General features: G+C 39.2%; 1 protein-coding gene across 1 annotated transcript in view; it reads left to right on the forward strand.

The window, feature by feature from the left end:
- Window positions 1–22,048, forward strand: part of MSH3 (mutS homolog 3) — a 189,731-nt gene that overhangs the window by 49,912 nt on the left and 117,771 nt on the right. The window contains exons 10-12 of the mRNA XM_052643629.1: window positions 1,027–1,141; window positions 6,608–6,692; window positions 9,327–9,436. Of these exons, the coding sequence (XP_052499589.1) occupies window positions 1,027–1,141; window positions 6,608–6,692; window positions 9,327–9,436 (310 nt within the window). The remainder of the gene's footprint in view (window positions 1–1,026; window positions 1,142–6,607; window positions 6,693–9,326; window positions 9,437–22,048) is intronic.

Consider the following 22,048-nt stretch of genomic DNA (forward strand, 5'->3'; position numbering starts at 1 on the left):
GCATGTGCCTCACGACGAGTAGCCCCTGCTTGCAGCAACTAGAGAAAGAGCCCACACAGCAGCAAAGACCCAGCACAGCCAAAAATAAATGAACAAGCAGATTTTAAAAAGAAGAAAGACAGGGAAGAGGTGAATTTTTAAATGTAGTGGTGAAGGAAAACCACACTGAGAAAATGGCAATTGAATGAAGATGGAACAAAGATTAGAGGGGTTAAGGGGGAAAACCACATGGATGAGCGAAGAAACAGTTTTTCAGGCAGAAACAATGCTAAGTACAGCATATCTAAGTGCCTGGTGTGTTTAAAGAATGTCAGGGAGCCTGGGCGCTGGTACAGAGTAACTAAGGAAGAGACTATTGGGAGGTAAGCTCAGAGATAAAAGGAGATGGAGAGCAGGTTTTTAGGGACTTTTAGATCCTTATGAGCTTGAGCCACATCTCTCAGCGAGTTGAGAGATGTTGCAGGATTTGAAAGCAAAGTAATCTAATGATATGATGTATGTTTTAAAAAGGATTCCTCTGCCTGTTCTGTTAAGAATATCCTGTAGGGCACAGGGATAAAGGTGGGAGACCAGATGGAAAGCTAATGGGAAAGTCCTTCCCAGTAGTAGGTGCATACCAATCTAGAGGTACTGAAATTTATTTATCTATTAATAATACCTTATTGATGTTCAGTTAGGTTTTCTGTTATTTTTTACTTCTATGAAAGATTTTTCAACTCACTTCCTTGTATACACATCTTTAGCAAGCATTTTGGAGTACTTTTGGGTCAAAGCAGATGAGCGTTTTACACTTTGAAAATACTTGCTCCCTTGCTTTTGAAAGAAGGTTCATCCACCATCAGAAAATTGCCCTTTTTCATACTCTAGGTATTTATAATCTTCTGTATTTTTTCAAAGGATAAGTTTAGGAGTTAAGTGTCTAAATGATTATTTCAATAATTATAAACAAAATTTTATTTCACTTAATGTTTGTTTTAAAAAATAATGAATAATAATTTTAATGAAGGTATCTATTCTGTTTTTTAGATTCTCAAAGTTTTTCTGACATCATTAACTTGGAGAAGCCTGTGATTTGCTCTTTGGCTGCCATAATAAGATACCTCAAAGAGTTTAACTTAGAAAAGGTGCTTTCCAAACCCAAGTAAGTGGTTTCTGAAAATTTTTGAGAAGGGTGGGGTTATAGTAAAAAACATTTCTTAAATTGAATTTGGTAAGTACTATACTTAGTTACCTGCTCTCGATGGAATACTGTATTCTGCGGCAAGAGTGACCTGTGTGGTATTGTTGCTGAGGAGTATTAAAAATGTTAGTTGACATAAAAAATTAATAGAAGGCTTAAGAATTGGGTCAGTTTGTATTCATGATTGCTATTGAATATATTTTAGTGTTGAGTACAGAACTGTGCTTTATATTAAAGCACAGTTAATTCACAAGTAGTATTAAGAAGGGGTATTTAAGAGCGTTCATAAAACTTCATCACCTTTCTTATTCTTGATTTCAGTCCTTATTTCACAGACCATAAAGTTGAAGATAAAGAGGACAGCCACTAACATAGACAGCTTTTTAAAAGAGTGATTAACTTTGTAGAGTTGAGAGATTTAAAAGCTGGCAATTGACCTTCTAAGAAAGTGCTAGCTTAAAAGCTAGTGGGGAAAAAAAAGGGTAACAGAGTACTTTTCTTGCCTTTCCATATTCTACCTTTACTGGCCTCTTACCTTTGGCTCTGTGAAGAATTATCCTGTATCATATTGATCCTGGGTAAGTAAGCTGCTTCCTCTTCTGCAGAGATGGAGTGGACAGATAGGAGCTGTCTCAGCTTGCAATGCAGGAGACCCGGGTTCGATCCCTGGGTCGGGAAGATCCCCTGGAGAAGGAAATGGCACCCCACTCCAGTACTCTTGCCTGGAAAATCCCATGGACGGAGGAGCCTGGTAGGCTACAGTCCACGGGGTCACAAAGAGTCGGACACGACTGAGTGACGACACACACCAAGACTGGGAAGTCCTTGTCTTTGTCTATTTTAACCCCACCCCTAAAGCAATGCACTTCTGAGACTTCTACCCAGTGTCCCAAGTATTTTGAGGTATTTCTCTTCTCATTTGGAGAAGGCAGTGGCAACCCACTCCAGTACTCTTGCCTGGAAAATCCCATGGACTGAGGAGCCTGGGGTAGGCTGCAGTCCATGGGGTCGTGAAGAGTTGGACATGACTGAGTGACTTCACTTTCACTTTTCATGCATTGGAGAAGGAAATGGCAACCCACTCCAGGGTGCTTGCCTGGAGAATCCCAGGGACGGGGGAGCCCATGGGGTCGCACAGAGTCAGACACGACTGAAGTGACTTAGCAGCAGCAGCAGCCATTCTCATTAGTCAGAGAGCAAACTATAGCAAGCCATATGTGAACCCTGGTCCTGTTCATCCTACTGTTTCTTGTGATTGCATGTGATGTGCTCCACAGTTTCGGGATCAGGGCTTGGCCAAAGCCTTGAGCACACCCTTCTGCATCTCTCTTGTGTGCATCTCTGGCATTCTGTCTCACAGCTTCAGCTTCCCTTGGTCTCTCCAAGACGCTAGTCCTAGTGTTTATCTCTTTTTTTCTTCTCTCAGGCACCACAGTTCTATGCTGCCTGATGTTCAACTGCCTGAAAAACAATTTAAAATACACACAAACACACAAATATATACATATGTGTATGTGTATATATATGTGTGTGTGTGTGCATAGGTAATGTGTCCAGTTTTCTAATTGTGGCTAAAGAGCAATGTTCATGCATTTAATCTTTTTATGAATAAAAGCAGGTGAGGTTCCATGATTAAATACCACACAAAAGCAACAGAAGAGGGAGATGTATAAAGTAGCAGCAGCTTTCCTGAACAGTGTCTATGTCCTGAAACTTACGGAAAACAAATTGTCACTTAAAAACTAGCAAAGAAAATTGGGAAAAGAACCAAATTGAAAATCCCATTTAAAATTATAATAGAAAAGAATGGGGAACAGGATAATATCCTTATAGAAAATAAATGCATACCAGAAAGACATGCTCACAGATGAAATAAAAACTATAACCTACTACTTCAAAATGAGCTAAACGACGTTAAGGAAATGATGCTAAATGTGAAAGAACAAAGGAGAATAGATAAGCAATAGGAAGGCTTTGAAATGAGATGATAAGATTTAAGAATGAATTGTATGTACAGAAAAGATCAATTTAGGAATAAAGAGTAAACTGGAAGGAACACAAAAGAATATAAATATAACACTGATATTAAAAACAGATTAACATGGCAAGCCAGATGAGACATTTATCCTTAGAAAACCTTACATCAGGCTTGACTCTTGACTGGCGTCTGGGACTTGCATTTGGGGCTGATCTCCAGCATTCTCTGATAAGAATGACTCCCTGTGCCTAAACCATTTCTGCAGGTAGTATGGTTTATATTGGGCAACTGCCTACTTTCTGAGAGCTGTGATTTTGGCACCTGCTCAGGAACAGGTGCCTTTTTAAAAACAGCCCCCCATTGAAAAATCCTGGGTGCTGAGTCCCAAGTGAGCTTCTCTGGTAAACATTTCAGACATATTGCCACAATTCACTCTGGGGTAGTTAAGTGCATCCTGGGTATTTCTGCCAGGGAGGACTCTTGGAAGCTTGCCCTTGGTTTCCTCCAGGCTTTGCCTTGTGTACCTTTTTGCTTTTCTGATTTTGCTTTGTATCCTTTCACTGCAGTGAATCATAGCTTATGACTGTATGCTGAGTACTGTGTATTCTCTTAGTGAATCCTTGGGGATCTCTTAGTCATCTTTCTTATTATTCTCTTCTCTAATATGCTTACTGGCAGCATTTAGGAATGCAAAGATATTCATTTTAATTGCAAATAAATTAGAAGTGAATTTACAATAAAACTGAATTTTTGTAATATGATATAATTTCTAATTTATAAGTTAATCAAAAGTTAGACTAATAGTGAATGAATGAACTCTGAAAACTATATAGAGAATTATTTTATACTATGGATTTCATATGTAAGATGGTGTGTATGGTAGGGTTTTTTTTTTTCTGTTTTCATTTTCAAATAATATTAATAGTATTTAAATAGAATCTTTGTAAGGGATTGATCTTTCACATAAGGTCTGCACCTTTGCTGCCTTTGTCTGAATCAGAAAGATTGGTTTTCATTTTTTTAAAAGTTGAAATGGGAGTGATGTGGAATCCTAAACTTCTTTGGCAGTTTTTAGCAGGAATGTTTTTCTCCCATTATAAAACAGCATGCTATGTATTATTGTTGTCTGAAATATTACTGAAGTATTTTCCCATGTTAACTTGGAAGATTTCTGTTGAAGTTCACACAGCGTGAATGCTAGCCAGGCCTTGTTTATAAGGTTTATTTCAAAGCATATCAAATTTGGTTTCTTCCAAAAGGATAAATAATTTAGAGTTGCTTAATCAGTGATCATTCCTGTCAAAGTCCTAGGGAATGCTGGCAGACACAACCCTGAGTTCAAAAAAATATATATATAATTCCTATTGAAAATAGGCAGCGCCAGAGGACATTTCCTTTGCATCTGTAAGGAGAGCCACAGCTCCAGAGTACTTTATCACCCAGACGTGGTAAACGTGAAAGCAGAGTGGGTTCTTTCAGGTGTTTGGTGGTTATTGTGCCGTAGGAATCGCTTTAACTTAATATTCCTGGAGGCCGATCTCTTATTAAGATCAGTGCAGATGTCAGTGCTGCCCGACTGTGGGTTCCTGATGCCAGCTAAGCATCCTTCAGTGTCTGAGAATGATTAACACTTTATTGACGGGGGCATTTTTGTCGAAACTCATGCCCGTGGCATTAATACATCTTTGGTCAGTAATATGTTAAGGTACTCAAGTGTTCATTAATCACCCCTAGGACATAGTTTAAACCTGTCCGGAGAGGGGGAGGTAAATGACTTTATTTAAACCTATGAGACCTGGTTGGATACCAACTCAGAGGCCAGGCTAGCAGTACTTGCAACTATTTTTCACCATGAAGGAGTATGGACATCTGTCAGATGTATAGCAAATCACTGCCCAATTGTTTCTTCCTAAAAATAATGTTTTACATTTTATTATTGTCTCTGGATGTTTCACATATATTTCTGGGCTTTATGACTCAGGAAAACAAAGAAACCCAAACTGGCCTCCCCATCAAAAGATGACAGACCTTTGCTGAGCATCTGCTTTCTGCTAGGCTCTGCAGGTGCTGCAAAATGTGTAAGGCATAAATAACCCATGCCTCCATGGAGCTTAGATCTATTAATAAGGATCACCGCAGAACATAAATTTCCATAATGCAAGGCAGATTAACAGTTACAAGGAGAGACTGGCCGCACATATCTACTGTCAGTGTTGGAGTTGCTTCCCTCTGAAAATCTTTAACAAGTCATCTTTTGGAAGCTAGGTAAACCTGTCACAGGTTCATTACACTGCCGAAGGACAATGTTCAGTCACTACGTAGTGTTCCTAATATGCAGCAAGTTACTTCTTTTTCAGGGCTCTGGGTCTTAGTTGTGGGAGTCATCTAGAAGTCAAGGCATCTCTCAGTGAACACTGGCTCCTTGGCCATGATTCTAGGCTCTAGACTCCTAGATGAAGGCTTTCTTCCATCACTGGCTTGGGAAACTGGGTTTTATTTCTATCTTATTAGGGCCATGGTGAGTGGGATTGGTTTTATGATGCAAACATTCATGCTTTCCCTCCAAATAGCTTAGTGACCTGCTGTTATTTTCCTTGCTTTGAAAAATGAGCCATCAAGTCTATAAGTGTGTGGATAGAAATGTCAAATGACTGACTTATAAAGGCCATTAATTATTGAATTAGTAATGCATTGATTAATATATTTTTTAACATGAAAGACTAACAAGGATGCAGTTTGAATTGTGCATGTATTTAGTAATCACACTGAACTCAATACTCAAGCTTATTTGAAATTTACTGAACTATTAATCTAGTTTGGGGTACTTAGAGGGGCATAAGCAAAATGTGAATTCTTTGAACTTAAATAATTTCTACTTTTTCAGTTTAGACTCTACTAAAACATTAGCCACATGAATGTGTGGTCTTGATTATAGAATAAATAACATTTGCATGTATCAGAATGTTGATTAAAAGTTTTTAAAGTGTTTATCAAGATGATCTCATGCCAAAGAACAGGGAGGACATTTTAAAGCACCTTGACATATTTTTCTAGCAAATTGCATAGCTTTTCCTGAAGAGACCCCCACTTGCTTTCCCAAATCTAAAAGACTATGCTTGATTCTATTACTGGAAATTGAAAAACTAAAAAGCTGTTAATACCATTACTTCCCTTCCTTGTTTTAGTTTTTGGTGTGAGAATGGCTGTCCTTTCACATCAGTTTACCTAAGAGCACCAGCACTGATGGAAGACAATCTTCTAATGAATATTCTTGTGGCTTTTTTTGGTTTGATTTCCTATCAGAGGGCTAAAACTTTTGTTGTAAAATTGGAATATTTTACATGTTTTCCATGTTAATATTTTCCAATGTTATTGGAATATTTCTAACGGGTGAATGTGTTTTTCTGTTTATGCACTTGCCTCATGGCTTTTATTTCATTCCTTTACAGGAATTTTAAACAGTTGTCAGGTGAAATGGAATTTATGACAATTAATGGAACAACATTAAGGAACCTGGAAATCCTTCAGAATCAGGTCAGGCAAACATAAGGGCTATTTGATTCAAAATGGTTTTGAAAAGAAATTTGGGATGAAGCAGCAGTCTGTTCTTAGTAGCGCAGGTGAAACAGTATTATTTTTGGTTGGTTGGCCTGCCTCACATCTCTTGATATTTGTACTGCTTACTTTCTTATTTGGGGATTACATTGGGAGCTTTAGAGCATGCTTTTTAATGATTGAAGCAATATGGCCATCTTGATAATTTCTATTTTAAATATTTCTTTGGAAAGGTATCATCTTTAGAAATTAATATACAGTGGATTTTTTTTTGATCTGCTTGGTTATATTTTTCTATGTATGTTTGTTTTCTACATAACTTTTTGTTAAAATGTCCATAGCCTTACTTAATTGTCCAGTGTATAAAACAAGTTTCTCTGATACTCCATTTAACTGTAAGATACATAATATGTCATTTCACAAACTTTCATCATTGCTTACTTGTCCTTTATTGATGAATGTGAAGGATAATGAAGATATTAAAATAATTGCTTTCATTCATAAATTATCACGTGAAAGAGTGAGCTACTATATTGTAAAAATAATGTTATTATAACATAAAGTCACAAAAATATAAGGTAGTTCCGAGTCATTTGAGTAAGTAGTGAAAGAGCTGAACCATCTGCTGTGAATCACTGCTATTGCTGTGAATTAAAGCAAATACTGAATTCAGTCTCCTGACTCTTGGATTTGTATATTACTATCTGATTTCTCTCATTCAGGTTTCTCCCTCTGCCAGGCTGTCCTTACGTACTGAAGTCAGCCTTCCTGTTATGCCTGAGCATTTTTATCATATCATTTTGTTATTTGGAATTTGAGCATCTTTCCCGCAGGTCTTTCTCTTCACCGCTATATACATCCCCAAGACAGGAAACAGTGGTAGGAGTAGAGCCCACAGTCAGAGCCTCCAGATGCAGCCCCAGCATTTCAAGATTTCCTTACTTCTTCCACATCCTTCCTGTTCGGGTCCTATCACAGTGGTGTCAGTTCCAAAATCAAAGTCCTAAGGCAAAAATCATCCCTCATCAAAATAGCCTTTACAAATCCCTTTTTTTATTAGGACTCGGGCCTTTGTAGAAGTGGAAGCTGAGAATTAACATCTTCTGCTTGTCTTTGCACTTCAGCTTTCTCCTCCTTTGCCGTGGATCAGTGGAAAAGGGTCATGAGGAGAGGTCTAACTAGCAGAGAGAGCAAAGGTGTAACAGGCCTCCGGTCTCCCCCACCTGTCCCTCTCCTGCCTGAATGTGCTTCTCCAATGCTCCATGCTCTTCCTGGGACCCTTCACTGTGGTCCCAGCAGTTGGGCTTTTGTCTCAGGATGGTATGGTACCGTCATCTATGTGGATTCCCCTCATAGGTCAGCTCTGCGTGCCCAGCTCGTCCTCAGGGAACCTTCCATGACCACTGTCGTTCTCGTGTGTGCTCTGCTTTAAACTCCTGAGGCCTGGAGAGGTTGTAGCACACCTTTTATAGTTGACTTCTGCCAGATAACATCGTGTACTCATTAGAAGTCTTTCCTCCCACACTTGGATATAAGTGCCCTGAGGGAGGGACCATGTCTTAATATACCTTTGCCAGTCATTCTGCTGAGCACATGGGAGGTGTTCTATAAGTACCTGTTTGTTGATATGAAGGAAAAGGAAAAAAGCAAAAAAAAAAAAAAAATTCAGACGAAAATTATAACTCTGTGTTCCAAATAAAACAAACCTATTAATAGACATTTTGTATTACAGTAAACCTTGGTTAAAATTAAATACAATCTCTAGTTAATTGTAAATTTTTTCAATGGTTTAACTTTAAAGTAGCAAAGCATAGATAAATTTTTGCTAAGGATTTAATAAAACAGGCTAAGATCAAACCCTCCAGGGTACAGCCCTAGAGTGCAGTGCACGTTCACTTCTTTCCTTAAGAGAGAGAGTATTGTCATGAGACTATCTGTCTTTAGAATGGCAACTCTTGGGTAGTGGGAGATACTGAATTGCCAAAGGAACATGAAATTATTTTCACTGTGCTTTCCTAAGGCAGGAAAGGATGCAGTTATATTTCTAAGGTGTTTAGGACAGATGTTTTAAAAGAGACTTCTCAGTAATTTATTGTTAGTTAAAAACTACGCATAAACTGTATCTTTCTTATGCAAAATGTCAATACTTCGTGTGTGTTTATGTGGATGTGTGGATGTGTGTGTGTGTGAAGTTGCTTCCGTTGTGTCCAACTCTTTGCAACCCTGTGGATCTTAGCCCCTCAGCCTCCTCTGTCCATGGGATTCTCCAGGCAAGAATATGGGAGCAAGTTGCCATACCCTTTTCCAGAGGATCTTCCTGACCCAGGGATTGAAGCTGTGTCTTTTATATCCCCTACATTGGCAGGCAGGTTCTTTACCACTAGTGCCACCTGGGAAACAGAATGTGTGTATATATGTGTGTGTACGTATATATATATACGTACACACACATTCATTCATCTAATGTATGAACTCCTGTTTTGAGCATAAAAGCTAAGCATGTGTAACATTATAATTGGGGTATATGGAATAATTAGGGCACATGAACAACTGGCAATTTTGGTCCAAATACAATCAATGAGTTAATAAAACATGCTTTCTGGTCTTTTTTAGACTGATATGAAAACCAAAGGAAGTTTATTTTGGGTTTTAGACCATACTAAAACTTCATTTGGGAGACGCAAGTTAAAGAAGTGGGTGAGCCAGCCGCTCCTTAAGTTAAGGTAAAAGGAATTCTTTTTTGTGTTTCATCTGAAATTATATAAAATTATGAAATTAAAGGTACATCAGCCTCCTTAAAACCAAGGTCACCATGGTTTATAAGAACACCATTTTCAAATGGGGAAGATGTCACTTTGTAGCTGGTGATAGACTGTCTAATATCATAAGGACTTTTTCCTTGTTCCCAAGAATGAGTCTTTGCAGTTGAAAGACATGGGATCTACCTGGGGAGAGTGAGGTAATCAGTTGGTTTGGGTCATCAGTAGCATAGGGTGTAGGGAGAGAGGGGCTGGGAAGATGGGGCACTGCCTTTTGTTGAGGGCTTTGCAGGCTGGGCTGAGGAGCTAGTAGCCAGAGGAAGTTAATCCAGTGGCTCTGCACACGGGAGTGATGGATCAGAGCTGGTGGGTGTAGGGGGATGGAGAAAGTAGTGACGGGTAGGGGACAAGTTAGCAAGTTCATGCAGAGGACCTGTGAACCTGAGCTGGAGAAGGAGCAGTAAGAATCTGAAAGAGGGCTTAGGTGTGAGATGTTTAAGAGAGTAGAATGAGTAAACTAGGAGAGCTTTCAGGAAAGGTAGGTGAGTCTAGTGCCTAAGCATAGTGGTCTCCAGGCTTGTCTGCACATTGAAGTCCTCTGGGAAGCTTCAAAATACTTACACCTGTGTCCTGCCCCCACATATTGTGACTTATTAGTGGCCTAGGAGTTGGAATTTTTAAAAGCTCCCTAGATGATTCTGACATGCAGATAGATTTGAGAGCTGTGACCTGTGCCTCTCACTTAGTAGGAGTCCCAGGAATGTTGACTGAATGACGAATGCTGTTATCTACTGTGCTTTTGCTCTGACCCAGTATTTAATATTCAAATCATCTTCTGAGGTAGATCCTTGAGATGAGTAAAGAGATTCAGAGAGTTTCAATAACTTGCTCAATGTTTCACAACTGGGTGGAGCCTAAAGGTAAGATCAGCATTGACTCCATCCTGAACAGCTTCCCATATGGACTGAGCAGAGAGGGGCTGGTGCTGGTGCTATATGAGTGGGCTCTGTCAGCTGAGTCAGTCTCACTAAGGCCATAACCCATCAGCCCCGGCATACCGCATTCTCACTTTTGCAGTAGTACAATACCTTCTCACAAGGCTGCTGTAAGGAACAGAATAAGACAGTAATCCTAACTGCCATTTTTGAGCTCTTTATCATATAGCAAGCACTGTGCTAGGGGCTTTACATGGATCGTCTCTTTTAAACTGCACAACAACCTCACTCATGGCTGCATTTTATGCTGGCTTAGTAAATAGCCATCTTTGGCAAAGGATAGCAGATGTTGTCACTGTTGGTCATAGGCTTTAAAATACTGTTTTGATGATGATAATTACTAAATCACTTCAGGTTTTAGTGGGTTTTTACGATTTCTTTTCTTGACCATAAAGACCTTCAGGTAGTGAAAACTGACTAGGTAGAGATGAAATTCTGAAAATGGAAGTCTCTGCTTTGGACCAGCATTTGTATGAGATAAAGATGCTTCATGGAACAAGAGCAGGCAGTCTGTGGACAGCAGTGTAAGAAGCATTGCCTTCTGGCTGAGCAGCCACACTGTTCTTACTATTTTTTTTTTTTTTTTTGATTGGTTGACATATTCAGCAGAAACAGACTTACTAGCAAACTTTTTCCTGTAAATGAAAATTTTTGTTTCTGTTGTTAAACTTGTTTTGTATAAAGAGGATTAATTTGAGATGAATTCAGTAGACCATGTTGTATGTTCCTTGTGGGTTGATCATATTCTTTCTGGGATCCTCTCTTTCCAGAAAGGCTGAGAGAAAGCATTCCATGCATTGAGCTCCAGTGCTTTCAAGTACGAACATTAGACCATCCTAAAGCGTATATAGCTGAAAACAAGCACACAAAGCTTCTTCTTTTGCCCTTTTTATTTTAGGTCATAGTTTTAAAACTTTAAGCTGTCTAATCAATTAAAACTGACTTCAGAAGAATTCCAGTTAAATCTTAGTTGTGCTTGCAACCTATTCCAAATACCTAGAGAAAATCTTTAGCTGATTAGTCAGTTGTTCAGCTGAATAGTCGTTGTTGTTTTAATGCTAACATTCGGTGCCATGGTGATCATGTCAGTTGTTTATCCAGGCTAACATTCTGTCTCTGACATTGGCAACCAAAGGTTAGTTTAGGGCTTAGTTTTCTTCTATCGTGAGATCATAGAAAAATTACTGGTGACAAGGGAATTCAGCACGATGTAAGGTGGGTTTCCCTAAGTTTTTCAAGAGCCCATTATTTGTCAGTCATCCATGAATTCTCTTAAATCCCTCTATATTTTTATAAATGTATATATTTTGTATTTTTAGTCTATTTGAATTCCCAGTGCAATCACAGTTCATAAATTCAGGACCAGGTGTTTCAAGTTTCAGAGGGTTTTCCACTCCCACTACTTCTTATTCTGCAAAATGACTTCTTTGGTGCAGGATTTTCTAGTGACTTTCTAGAAAGTATAAATGGCTTTGACCCTATTCTTACTGATTGATTCAAAGAATTCACTTGGGTTGTTGAGATCAGATTTTACTCTATTGAAACCACATTGGCCCATATAAATAGGTTATGCTTCTTATGTGTTATGACTTACGCTTTTTATCAGTTCTCTGATTTAGGCAGGAAGCTTCTTCAGTGTAGGTCTCTGGTTTCTTATAAATGAATGTCATGTTGGTAAGCCATTGTTCCTAAGACCTTTTAAAATTAAATAAATTATATTGAATTCATTTTTTCAAGGTCTAGTCTTTGAATTTTTTCTGTTTCTTTTCGTTGATGAGTTGTGTCAATCTTATATATATATACCATATGTACCTTATTGGTTTTGTCCACAAATCCCAAAATGCAAATTCTGCTTGTAAATACAGTAATGATTGGGCAGGTGGGAGCAGGGGAAAGAAAACTTTGAGAAGTGTGGCATGAGTCTCTAAAATGATATTTTAGGCAGAAGATTAGTTTCCAAGGCAGATCTGGTTATCATAGAAGTAGTATTAAAGATTCAGTAAAAACTTACTCTGTATTTTGAAATATTAACAAAAGTAAGTTCTGAGCTTTCTCCATAAGTACTTCTTTTTCTGTTATTGTTTAGTCACTAAGTTGTGTCTGACTCTTCTGCAACCCCATGGACTGTAACCCACCAGGCTCCTCCCTTCGTGGGATTTTTCAGGCAAGAGTACTAGAGTGGGTTGCCATTTTCTTCTCCAAGGTATCTTCTTGACCCAGTGTTCAAACCTGCATCTCCTGCTTGGCAGTGGATTCTTTACCACTGAGCCACCAGGGAAGCCCACCTCTTTTTTGTTCCTGCACCTTATCTGTTGTTGTTACCTGTGGTTCTCCTCCGGGTGTCTTCTCACTTTCAGCGCTACTTAGGGTCTTACCTGTGGCTGTGGCACCTCCTGTAGCTTCATGTGCTGATGGCTTTGTCACCATCCTCTCCCCCAGTTCCAGACCCACACATCTGCTAGCACGTTTCTGCCTCAGGAAACGTTCCACATGAGTTGCAAAAGAAATTGGAAATAAGACCATTTCCTTCAGTGACAGAGTGATCTCTTGGAAATGCAGCTCTCGTGTGTGTGTGTGTGTGTGTGCGCGCGCGCGCGCGCCCATACAGGTATGCATACACGCTTATAGAACAGCAGATTATTGACCACAAAGGGAACCTGAGAAATCAGTTTCTCCACTCTTAGTGGAGGAATTATTTTGACCAGTGATGAAAATAGTCTCTCTGTAAGAAGTAGTATTATATCATCTTGCCTTTTTGTAAAATCACTTTTTATGAAAGACACTCAGATGAAAGCCTTTTTGTAAAGACTTTGTTTATCAAGAAGGCTAAGTATCTCCACCCATCTGGTCTTGCCCTTCTCTGTTTCTGTCTGCACTACCCAAAGATGATTAAAAAAGAAATGTGTATCTGATTATGTTTTGCTTTCCGCTATTTACAGTCCTCACAACACACTGAGGTGTAATTTATTTCTGGACCTTTGTACAGTCTGTTCCCTTTTTCTAAAATGGAAACTACTCATTTTTGTTTCCCTCCTAATTTCCTCGCTGCTTCTTCAAAGTTTCCTTTGCTCTCTGTTCATCTCTGTATTTTTTTTTAATTTGTTTTTTAAAGATTTTCTCTCTTTTTTTTTTGATATGGACCATTTCCAAAGTCTTTATTAAATTTGTTGCAATATTGTTTCTGTTTTACGTTTTGGCCCCTTTTGGCTGTGAGGCATGTGGGATTCCAGCTCCCTGACCAGGGATCGAACCGGCACCCCCTGCATTGGAAGTCGAAGTCTTAACCACTGGACTGCCAGGGAAGTCCCTTTCTCTGTGTCTTTAAATGTTGGAGTTCCTGAGGCCTGTATCTTAGGAGATCAGTTTTCTTCCTTCCCTTATCTTTCCTTCTCCTCCTCTCTCCAATGAACTTACCTAAACCAGTGACCCTAAATATCAAAATGTCAGTGATTCTCAAATTTATGTCTTTTGTCCTTAACCCTCCTCTATTCTCCAGGCTTATATATTCAACTTAGACTCCTAACCACATAGGTGTATCACAAGCATTTCAAACTTAACATATTTAACCATATTCCTCGTTCTGGTTTCCCTGTTCTAGGAACCAGCTCCTCTACCTCGTGAGGTTCTTGGGCCAGAAACCTGGGAGTTACTGTGGACATTTTCCTTTTGACAACCACATCCAATCTAAGTCTTTTTGTTTTTATCTCTAAAATATATCCATAGTCTGTATGTGTCTTGCCATCTTGACCACCATTAGTCAGTTCAGTTCAGTCACTCAGTCGTGTCCGACTCTTTGCGACCCCGTGAATTGCAGCACGCCAGGCCTCCCTGTCCATCACCAACTCCCGGAGTTCACCCAAACTCATGTCCATCGAGTCGCTGATGCCATCCAGCCATCTCATCCTCTGTCGCCCCCTTCTCCTCCTGCCCCCAATCCCTCCCAGCATCAGTCTTTTCCAATGAGTCAACTCTTTGCATGAGGTGGCCAAAGTACTGGAGTTTCAGCTTTAGCATCATTCCTTCCAAAGAACACCCAGGCCTGATCTCCCTTAGAATGGACTGGTTAGATCTCCTTTGCAGTCCAAGGGACTCTCAAGAGTCTTCTCCAACACCACAGTTCAAAAGCATCAATTCTTCAGAGCTCAGCTTTCTTTACAGTGCAACTCTCACATCCATACATGACCACTGGAAAAACCATAGTCTTGACTAGACGGACCTTAGTTGGCAAAGTAATGTCTCTGCTTTTGAATATGCTATCTAGTTTGGTCATAACTTTTCTTCCAAGGAGTAAGCGTCTTTTAATTTCATGGCTGCAGTCACCATCTGCAGTGATTTTGGAGCCCCTAAAAATAAAGTCTGACATTGTTTCCATTGTTTCCCCACCTATTTCCCATGAAGTGATGGGACCGGATGCCATAATCTTCGTTTTCTGAATGTTGAGCTTTAAGCCAACTTTTTCACTCTCCTCTTTCACTTTCATCAAGAGGCTCTTTAGTTCCTCTTCACTTTCTGCTATAAGGGTGGTGTCATCTGCATATCTGAGGTTATTGATATTTCTCCTGGCAATCTTGATTCCAGCTTGTGCTTCTTCCAGCCCAGCGTTTCTCATGATGTACTCTGCATAGAAGTTAAATAAGTAGGGTGACAATATACAGCCTTGATGTACTCCTTTTCCTATTTGGCAGAGAGTATTTGTCTTTCTCTGTCTTACTTATTTCACAAAGCATAATACTTTCTGGGTCCATCCACATTCTTGCAAATTGCAGAATTTCATTCTTTTTTATGGTTGAGTAATATTCCATTGTGTATACATCACATATTCTTTATCTGTTCATCTGTTAGTAGACACTTAGGTTACTTCCATATGTTGGTTTTTCTAAATAATGATCATGTGATCGTTGGGGTACATGTATCTTTTCAGATTAGTGTGTTTGTTTTCTTTAAATGTATATCCAGCAGGAGAATTACTGGGTCATGTGGTATTCTATTATTAGTTTTTTGAGAAGCCTCCATACTCTTTTCCGTATTGGCTGCAACAGTTTACAGTCTCATCAATAGTGTGTTGTTCAATCACACAGTCCTGTCCGACTCTTTGTGATTCCCATGGACTGCAGCTTGCCAGGCTTCCCTGTCCTTCACTGTCTCCTGGAGTTTGCTGAAATTCATGTGCATTGAGTTTGTGATGCCATCCAACCATTTCATCCTCTGTTGTTCCCTTCTTCTCCTGCCTTCAATCTTTCCCAACCCCAGGGTCTTTTCCAGTGAGTCAGCTCTTTCCCTCTGGTGACCATAGTATTGGAGCTTTAGCATCAGTCCTTCCAATGAATATTTAGAGTTGATTTCCTTTAGGTTTGACTGATTTTATTTCCTTACTGTCCAAGGGGCTCTGAAGGGTCTTCTCCAGCACCACAGTTCGAAAGCATCAATTCTTCAGCACTTAGCCTTCTTTATGGTCCAGCTCTCACATCCCTACATAACTCCTGGAAAAACCATAGTTTTGACTGTATGGACCTTTGTCATCAAAATGATGTATCTGCTTTTTTAAAATGCTGTCTAGGTGTCATGAATTTTCTTCTAAGGAGCAAGCGTCTTTTAATTTCATGGCTGCAGTCACAGTCCTCAGGGATTTTGGAGTCCAAGAAAATAAAGTCAGTCACTTTCCATTTTTCCCCCTATCTATTTGCAGTGAAGTGATGGGATCGGATGCTATGATACTCAGTTTTTGAATGTTGAGTTTCAGGCTTTTTCACTCTCCTCTTTCACCTTTATCAAGAGGCTCTTTAGTTTCCCCTTTGCTTTCTGCCAATAGGGTAGAGTCATCTGCATGTCTGAGGTCATTGATATTTCTCCCAGCAGTCTTGATTCCCGCTTGAGCTTCATCCAGGGTGGCATTTCACATGATGCACTTGGGTTCCGTTTTCTCCTCTCCAACATTTATTTGTTGACTTTTTGATGATAGTCATTTTGACTGTTGTGAGGTTATAATTTTAATATGGTTTGATTCACAGTTTTTGATAATTAGCGATGTTGAGAATCTTTTCATATGCCTGTTGGCTATCTGTGTATCTCCTTTGGGAAAATGTCTATTCAGATCTTCTACTCATTTTAAAAATTGTTTTATATTGAATTATATGAGCTATTTATGTATTTTGGATATTAACTCCTTATTGGTCATGTCAGTTGCAAATAACCTCCCAATCAGTAAGTTGTATTTTTGTTTTATTGACAGTTTCCTTGACTGTGCAAAAGCTTTCAAGTTTAATCAGACCTCATTTGTTTAGTTTTGCTTGTTTTTCTTTTGTCTTGGGCTGCTGCTAAGTCGCTTCAGTCATGACCGATCCCATAGATGGCAGCCCAACAGGCTCCCCTGTCCCTGGGATTCTCCAGGCAAGAATACTGGAGTGGGTTGCCATTTTCTCTTGGGAGACAGATTCAAAAACATATTGCTATGAGTTATGTTGAAGAATGTTCTGGCTATGTTTTCTTCTAGGAATTTTATGGTTTCAGGTCTTACATTTAGATCTTTAAATCCATTTTGAGTTTCTTTTTTCTATGGTTCAAGGGTGTGTTCTAATTTTATTGATTTATGTGTCACATCTAGTTTTTCCAGCATCACTTATTGAGGAGACTGTCTTTTCTTGCCTCCTTTGTCATAGATTAATTGACCATAAGTGCATGGGTTTATTTCTGGACTGTCTACTCTGTTCCATTGATCTATACATCTGTTTCTGTACTAGTACCATACTGTTTTGATTACTGTAGCTTTGTAGTATTATTATTAAGTGGATATTTATTATTCATTGAAGGAATAATTAAAAGAGTAACTCATTCAAGATCTAATTCAGATCCTGCCTCTGAGAAGTCCTTCTCCCTCAATCCCCACTTCATCCTTGTAGAAAGGTATCTTCCCTCAATTTTATTCTGCTTCTTACTCCTCCACCCCTGACACCCACACAGAATGCATAATGGGGCTAATAGTGCTTTTAATGTAATAGGTGATCAAGAAATTATGAACAAATGAATCCATTTAAAAATCTTAGGCTTCTAAGTAGGCTTTAAAATAAAAGCACATCTATGTAAGGGAAGTTTATTTTTCTCGGAAAAACTCCTTGATTTAAAAGACCCTTAGAAGCAATTGTTTCTTTTCATATGATTCCTTGTTTTAGTGCCACAGAATTAGTTCTGAGAAATTATTTCTTCCCTTCTAGTGGAATAGTTGCTTGGTCTAATGTGAAAAGGTGATATTTAACCATGGAAGAAATGGTGTTGCAACATCTTGCATTCTTGTCAAACCCCTCATAGGATTAGAAGTTAGAGAAAGTCATATGACTTAGTAAGGAATCCAGGCTTGGTGATAAGAATCAGGCATAGCTAGTTTTAAGTATCATGTAAAAAAATCTAGCTTATAACTCTAAACTCATCTGAGTCAGACTTTATTTGCTTACAAATATTTAGGGTTATTATGATTTTCGTGTATGGCTTTTTAAAGTCCATATCAGTAGAATCTGAAGTACATAATGGGTCTGTTAGTTTATTATGGGTGCTGAAACGAAGTACCAGAAACTAGGTGGCTTAAACAGCATGAATTTGTCTCACAGTTCTGGAGGCTAGAAGTCCAAGATCAAAGCGTCTGTGTGTCTATGAAGGAGAATCTATTCAGTGTCTCTCTCCTAACTTCTGGTGGTTTGTTATCAATCTTTAGTGTGTTACTTGGCTTATAGATGTGTCTTTTCTTTTGTTTTTAAAGGGATAATGCCTTTTGTTTTTTTCCTGTGTGTTTTAAATTTTATTTATTTATTTTTGGCTGTGCGGAGTCTTCATTGCTCTACACAGGGTTTCTCTAGCTGTGGCGAGTTGGGGCTACTTTCTAGCTGTGGTGCACACACTTCTCATTGCGGTGGCTTCTCTTTTGCAGAGCATGGGCTGTAGGGCACGCAGGCTTCAGTAGTTGCAGTTCACAGGCTCTAGAGCATGTACTCAGTCGTGGTGGTGCACAGGCTTGGTTGCTCCACAGCATCTGAAATCTTCCCAGACCAGGGATAGAACCCATGTCCCCTGCATTAGCAGGCGTTTTCTTACCCATTGCACCACCAGGGAAGTCCAGTGTGTCATACTTATCTCTGCCTTCATGTTCGTGTGGTATTTTCCCTGTGTGCTTCTCTCTTCATACGGCATTCTTTTAGCAAGAATATAGTCATATCGGATTAGGACTGTTCCATTATGACCTCATCTTAACCAATTGCATCTACAATAACCTTACTTCCAAGTCAGGTCACATTTTGAGGCAATGGGGGTTAGGTCTTCAACACATATTTTTGGAGGGGACACAGTTTCATCCACAACAGATAGGCTCAATTATTTCATATTTTTCCTTTTCTTGGCACAGACAGATCAAATGTTCTCATCTCTTGAATGGGAACAAGTGTTTTGATTATCATTTAAATGTGTCATACATTTTTATTCAACATCTGAAGTGAGATGGTAGAGAACACTGAATTTGTAAGTTGCAAACATTCTGTAATTTTATCCTTGTAGTACAGGACTCTGAAAAATCTTTCATCTTCCTTACCTTTGAAAAACATTCTGGATTGTGTCTGTCCAAGTGTAGGTATTTATGCAAAATGTTTAGATTGATTTTAGAGATGAAAAGGAAACTTTATATTTTTTAAAAAAGAAAGGAAAATATTTTGCTAGGAAGGAGAAGATGTCCAGATCTAAGAGTTGAGGAAAGAAGAGTAGCCAAGGTGGGAGGAGGGAAGTGCTGAGGCTTGAGAGCTGAGTTCTGGTCTGTTCCTCTCTGTTCCAGTGTCTATGTGGGGGAAGTAGGAGATGAAAACTCAGAAGGATCAAATGCATAGAAAGAAGATGGCAGGGGATACTGCTTCTGTTTTATAGATGAGAAAAAGTGACATTCAGGTTCATTATCCAAGATCATCCAGCAAAGCACGTAGGCGCGTATCTGAAAGCACAGTTTTGGAGTAAATGAGACACTAGAGCTTGAGTCCAGATTTGCTCACTCATTTCTGTCACGTGGGACAAGTTACGAACTTTTGAACACTTCAGTTTCTTCACTTGTAAAATGGGAATTGCACCACCTACCCTGTAGTGATGTTGTGGGGACCAAATGAGATGGTCTGCATAAAGGGTTAGTGTGGTTCCTGGCATCAGTCACACAGTCAAGAAGGTGGCTGTGGACTTTATAATACCCCCAAATTGGAAGCAACCTGGTTATTAGGAGGGGAGTGTTAAAATAGTTACCTGGTCATACATTAGAATACGGTATATCAGTTAAAATGAATGACTCAAGTCTACATCTTTCAACATGGATAAATCTCATAAAAGTAATGTTTATGACATAAGACACGATAACCCATTTATTTAAATTTTGTAACACACAGTAATACTGTGTGTTGTTTATGGTTTCAGACATAAGTGGCAGAAATATAAGAATAGTAAGTAGAAAGAATGTTTAATAACATCAGGAAAATGGTTACTTCTGGGAGAGAGGAAAGGGAAAGAAAAATGGGTGGGGGAGTGTTTTCTGTGTGTTTTATTTTTAGAAAGTAATAATATAGAGAAAGTATACATACACACATATACATATGTATTTGTTAAATGGTACTGCTACCACCCTTCACCACCATCCTGATCAGGTGACAGTGAGATGCAAACTCAAGCCCATCTGTCTGGAAAGCCCATGTTAGACTCCAGAGCATTTATATTTCACTTCATCTTGTTTTAGAAAGATGGGAAGTCAGTCTTGACTGGTGAGATGACCTGGCTGGGGGCTTCCAGTGGTGAAAGGAAGGAGGCTCTGTGCCCATGTTGTCAGTTGTCCAGTATATGTCCCCATCAGTTCTCCGGAATCTGGTACTTCATGTGCTGTGTCTTTTGCCTGTAGCTATAGTCAGGATTTTGGAGAATGTGCAAGGGCTACTGGTGAGTAAGTGGAGTCTCTGTGAGTCTTTCTCGGAATCATACAACCATAAGCTGTTGAGCATTGTCATTGTATGTGGTCAGGCTTGGATCACAACCTTTCTCTTATTTAATGCTTTAAGTTGACCCAGTCCTGGGGATTTAGGAAGCTCAGCTTTCTGTTCTGATCGACCAAGTGCCCATTAACACTTAGTAGTATAAGACAGGTTTTTAAAATTTTGTATGGTTTAATCTCAATGACAAGACAGTGTTCCTGTTCTCAAGGAGCTTCTAATCTAATTTGACCAAGGTATAATCTTCTAGTGAGGAGGAGCTGAAAGTGAAGGAAACTTTAACACCTAAAATAAAATGCTTGTTCTTCACTGTCTAGCTCAATAATGCAGTTGGAACAAATGAAGAATGCTTTTATAATTCAATTCAATTTTTAGAAAGCTGCTTAAGAGAATTAAGCATGCTAAGTTTATTCTTGGAATTTAAATCACATAAATATTTAAGAAAATTGAAGCTTGTTGGTATTAGGAAGGTCCGGGACTAGATTTCTGTGTAATTTTCTAGAGCACTAAGTGTATTTTACTGAAGTTAATTCTCTTGAATAATTTTTAAAATTTATTTATTTTTAATGGAGGATAATTGCTTTATGATATTGTGTTGGCTTCTGCCGTACATTAACATGAATCAGCCATACATGTCCCCTTCCTCTTGAACCTTCTCTTCAGTGATTAAATGACTTTTATTTTGGTAAACCCTTATGTTTGGGGTATTAGCATTTGTATCTCTAATTCATATGCATATGTGCATGCTAAGTCGCTTCGGTCGTGTCTGACTCTTTGTGACCACATAGACTGTAGCCCGTCAGGCCCCTCTGTCCATGGGATTCTCCAGGCAAGAATGCTGAAGTGGGTTGTCATTTCCTGCTCCAGGGGATCTTCCCCACCCAGGGATTGAACCTGTGTCTCTTAGGTCTCCTGCACTGGCAGGCAGGTTCTTTACTGCTAGCGCCACATAGCCCTAGTCTAAGTGACAAAGTAATAGAATATTATACGTTTGCTCCACTTAACATTTCATTTATTTTAGCAAGACTAAGTGCCATTTTTAACTCTGGAACTTCCTGAAATTAACTGCACGAGAAGGCCCTATTTATTCTTTGTGGTTTCCCATGATCCATGAGTCTGCTTACAAACATTCACCTGTGGTGACTCTAATCTTACTCAGTCCAGTGAGATACAGTACTGCTCACAAATGGGATGGAAGAGTGGTGGGTGAAGCCTGATTGGGGGCTGTGATTGATGGGTGTTGATCCCCTGCTTCTTCGCCTTTACTGTGTGGATGTGAGTGAAAGTGGAGAGGGGTTCTGCTGCCACCAGGAAAGAAGTGACCCTAAAAGCCTCTTACCCAAATGTCTGCCCTGTTATTGCATATGGTTTAACCAGCATCTTTTGGGATGCTTCTGTGCAGGAACCCTGAGCTGGTCTCTGCTTTGTTCTATAGTTGCCAAGTTTCTAAGAATATGTAACAGGCCAACCTTACACCCAGGTTCATTATTCTGATTCGTCTTATCCCTGTGGTCTGGCAGTCTCCAAGTTGTGAAATTTATTTATAATTGTCCCATTGTGCCTTATGGTTCCTAGTAAAAGCAAATACAGAC

The sequence above is a fragment of the Budorcas taxicolor genome, chromosome 7 (genome assembly GCF_023091745.1).
Source record: "Budorcas taxicolor isolate Tak-1 chromosome 7, Takin1.1, whole genome shotgun sequence".
Classification (NCBI taxonomy): Eukaryota; Metazoa; Chordata; class Mammalia; order Artiodactyla; family Bovidae; genus Budorcas; species Budorcas taxicolor.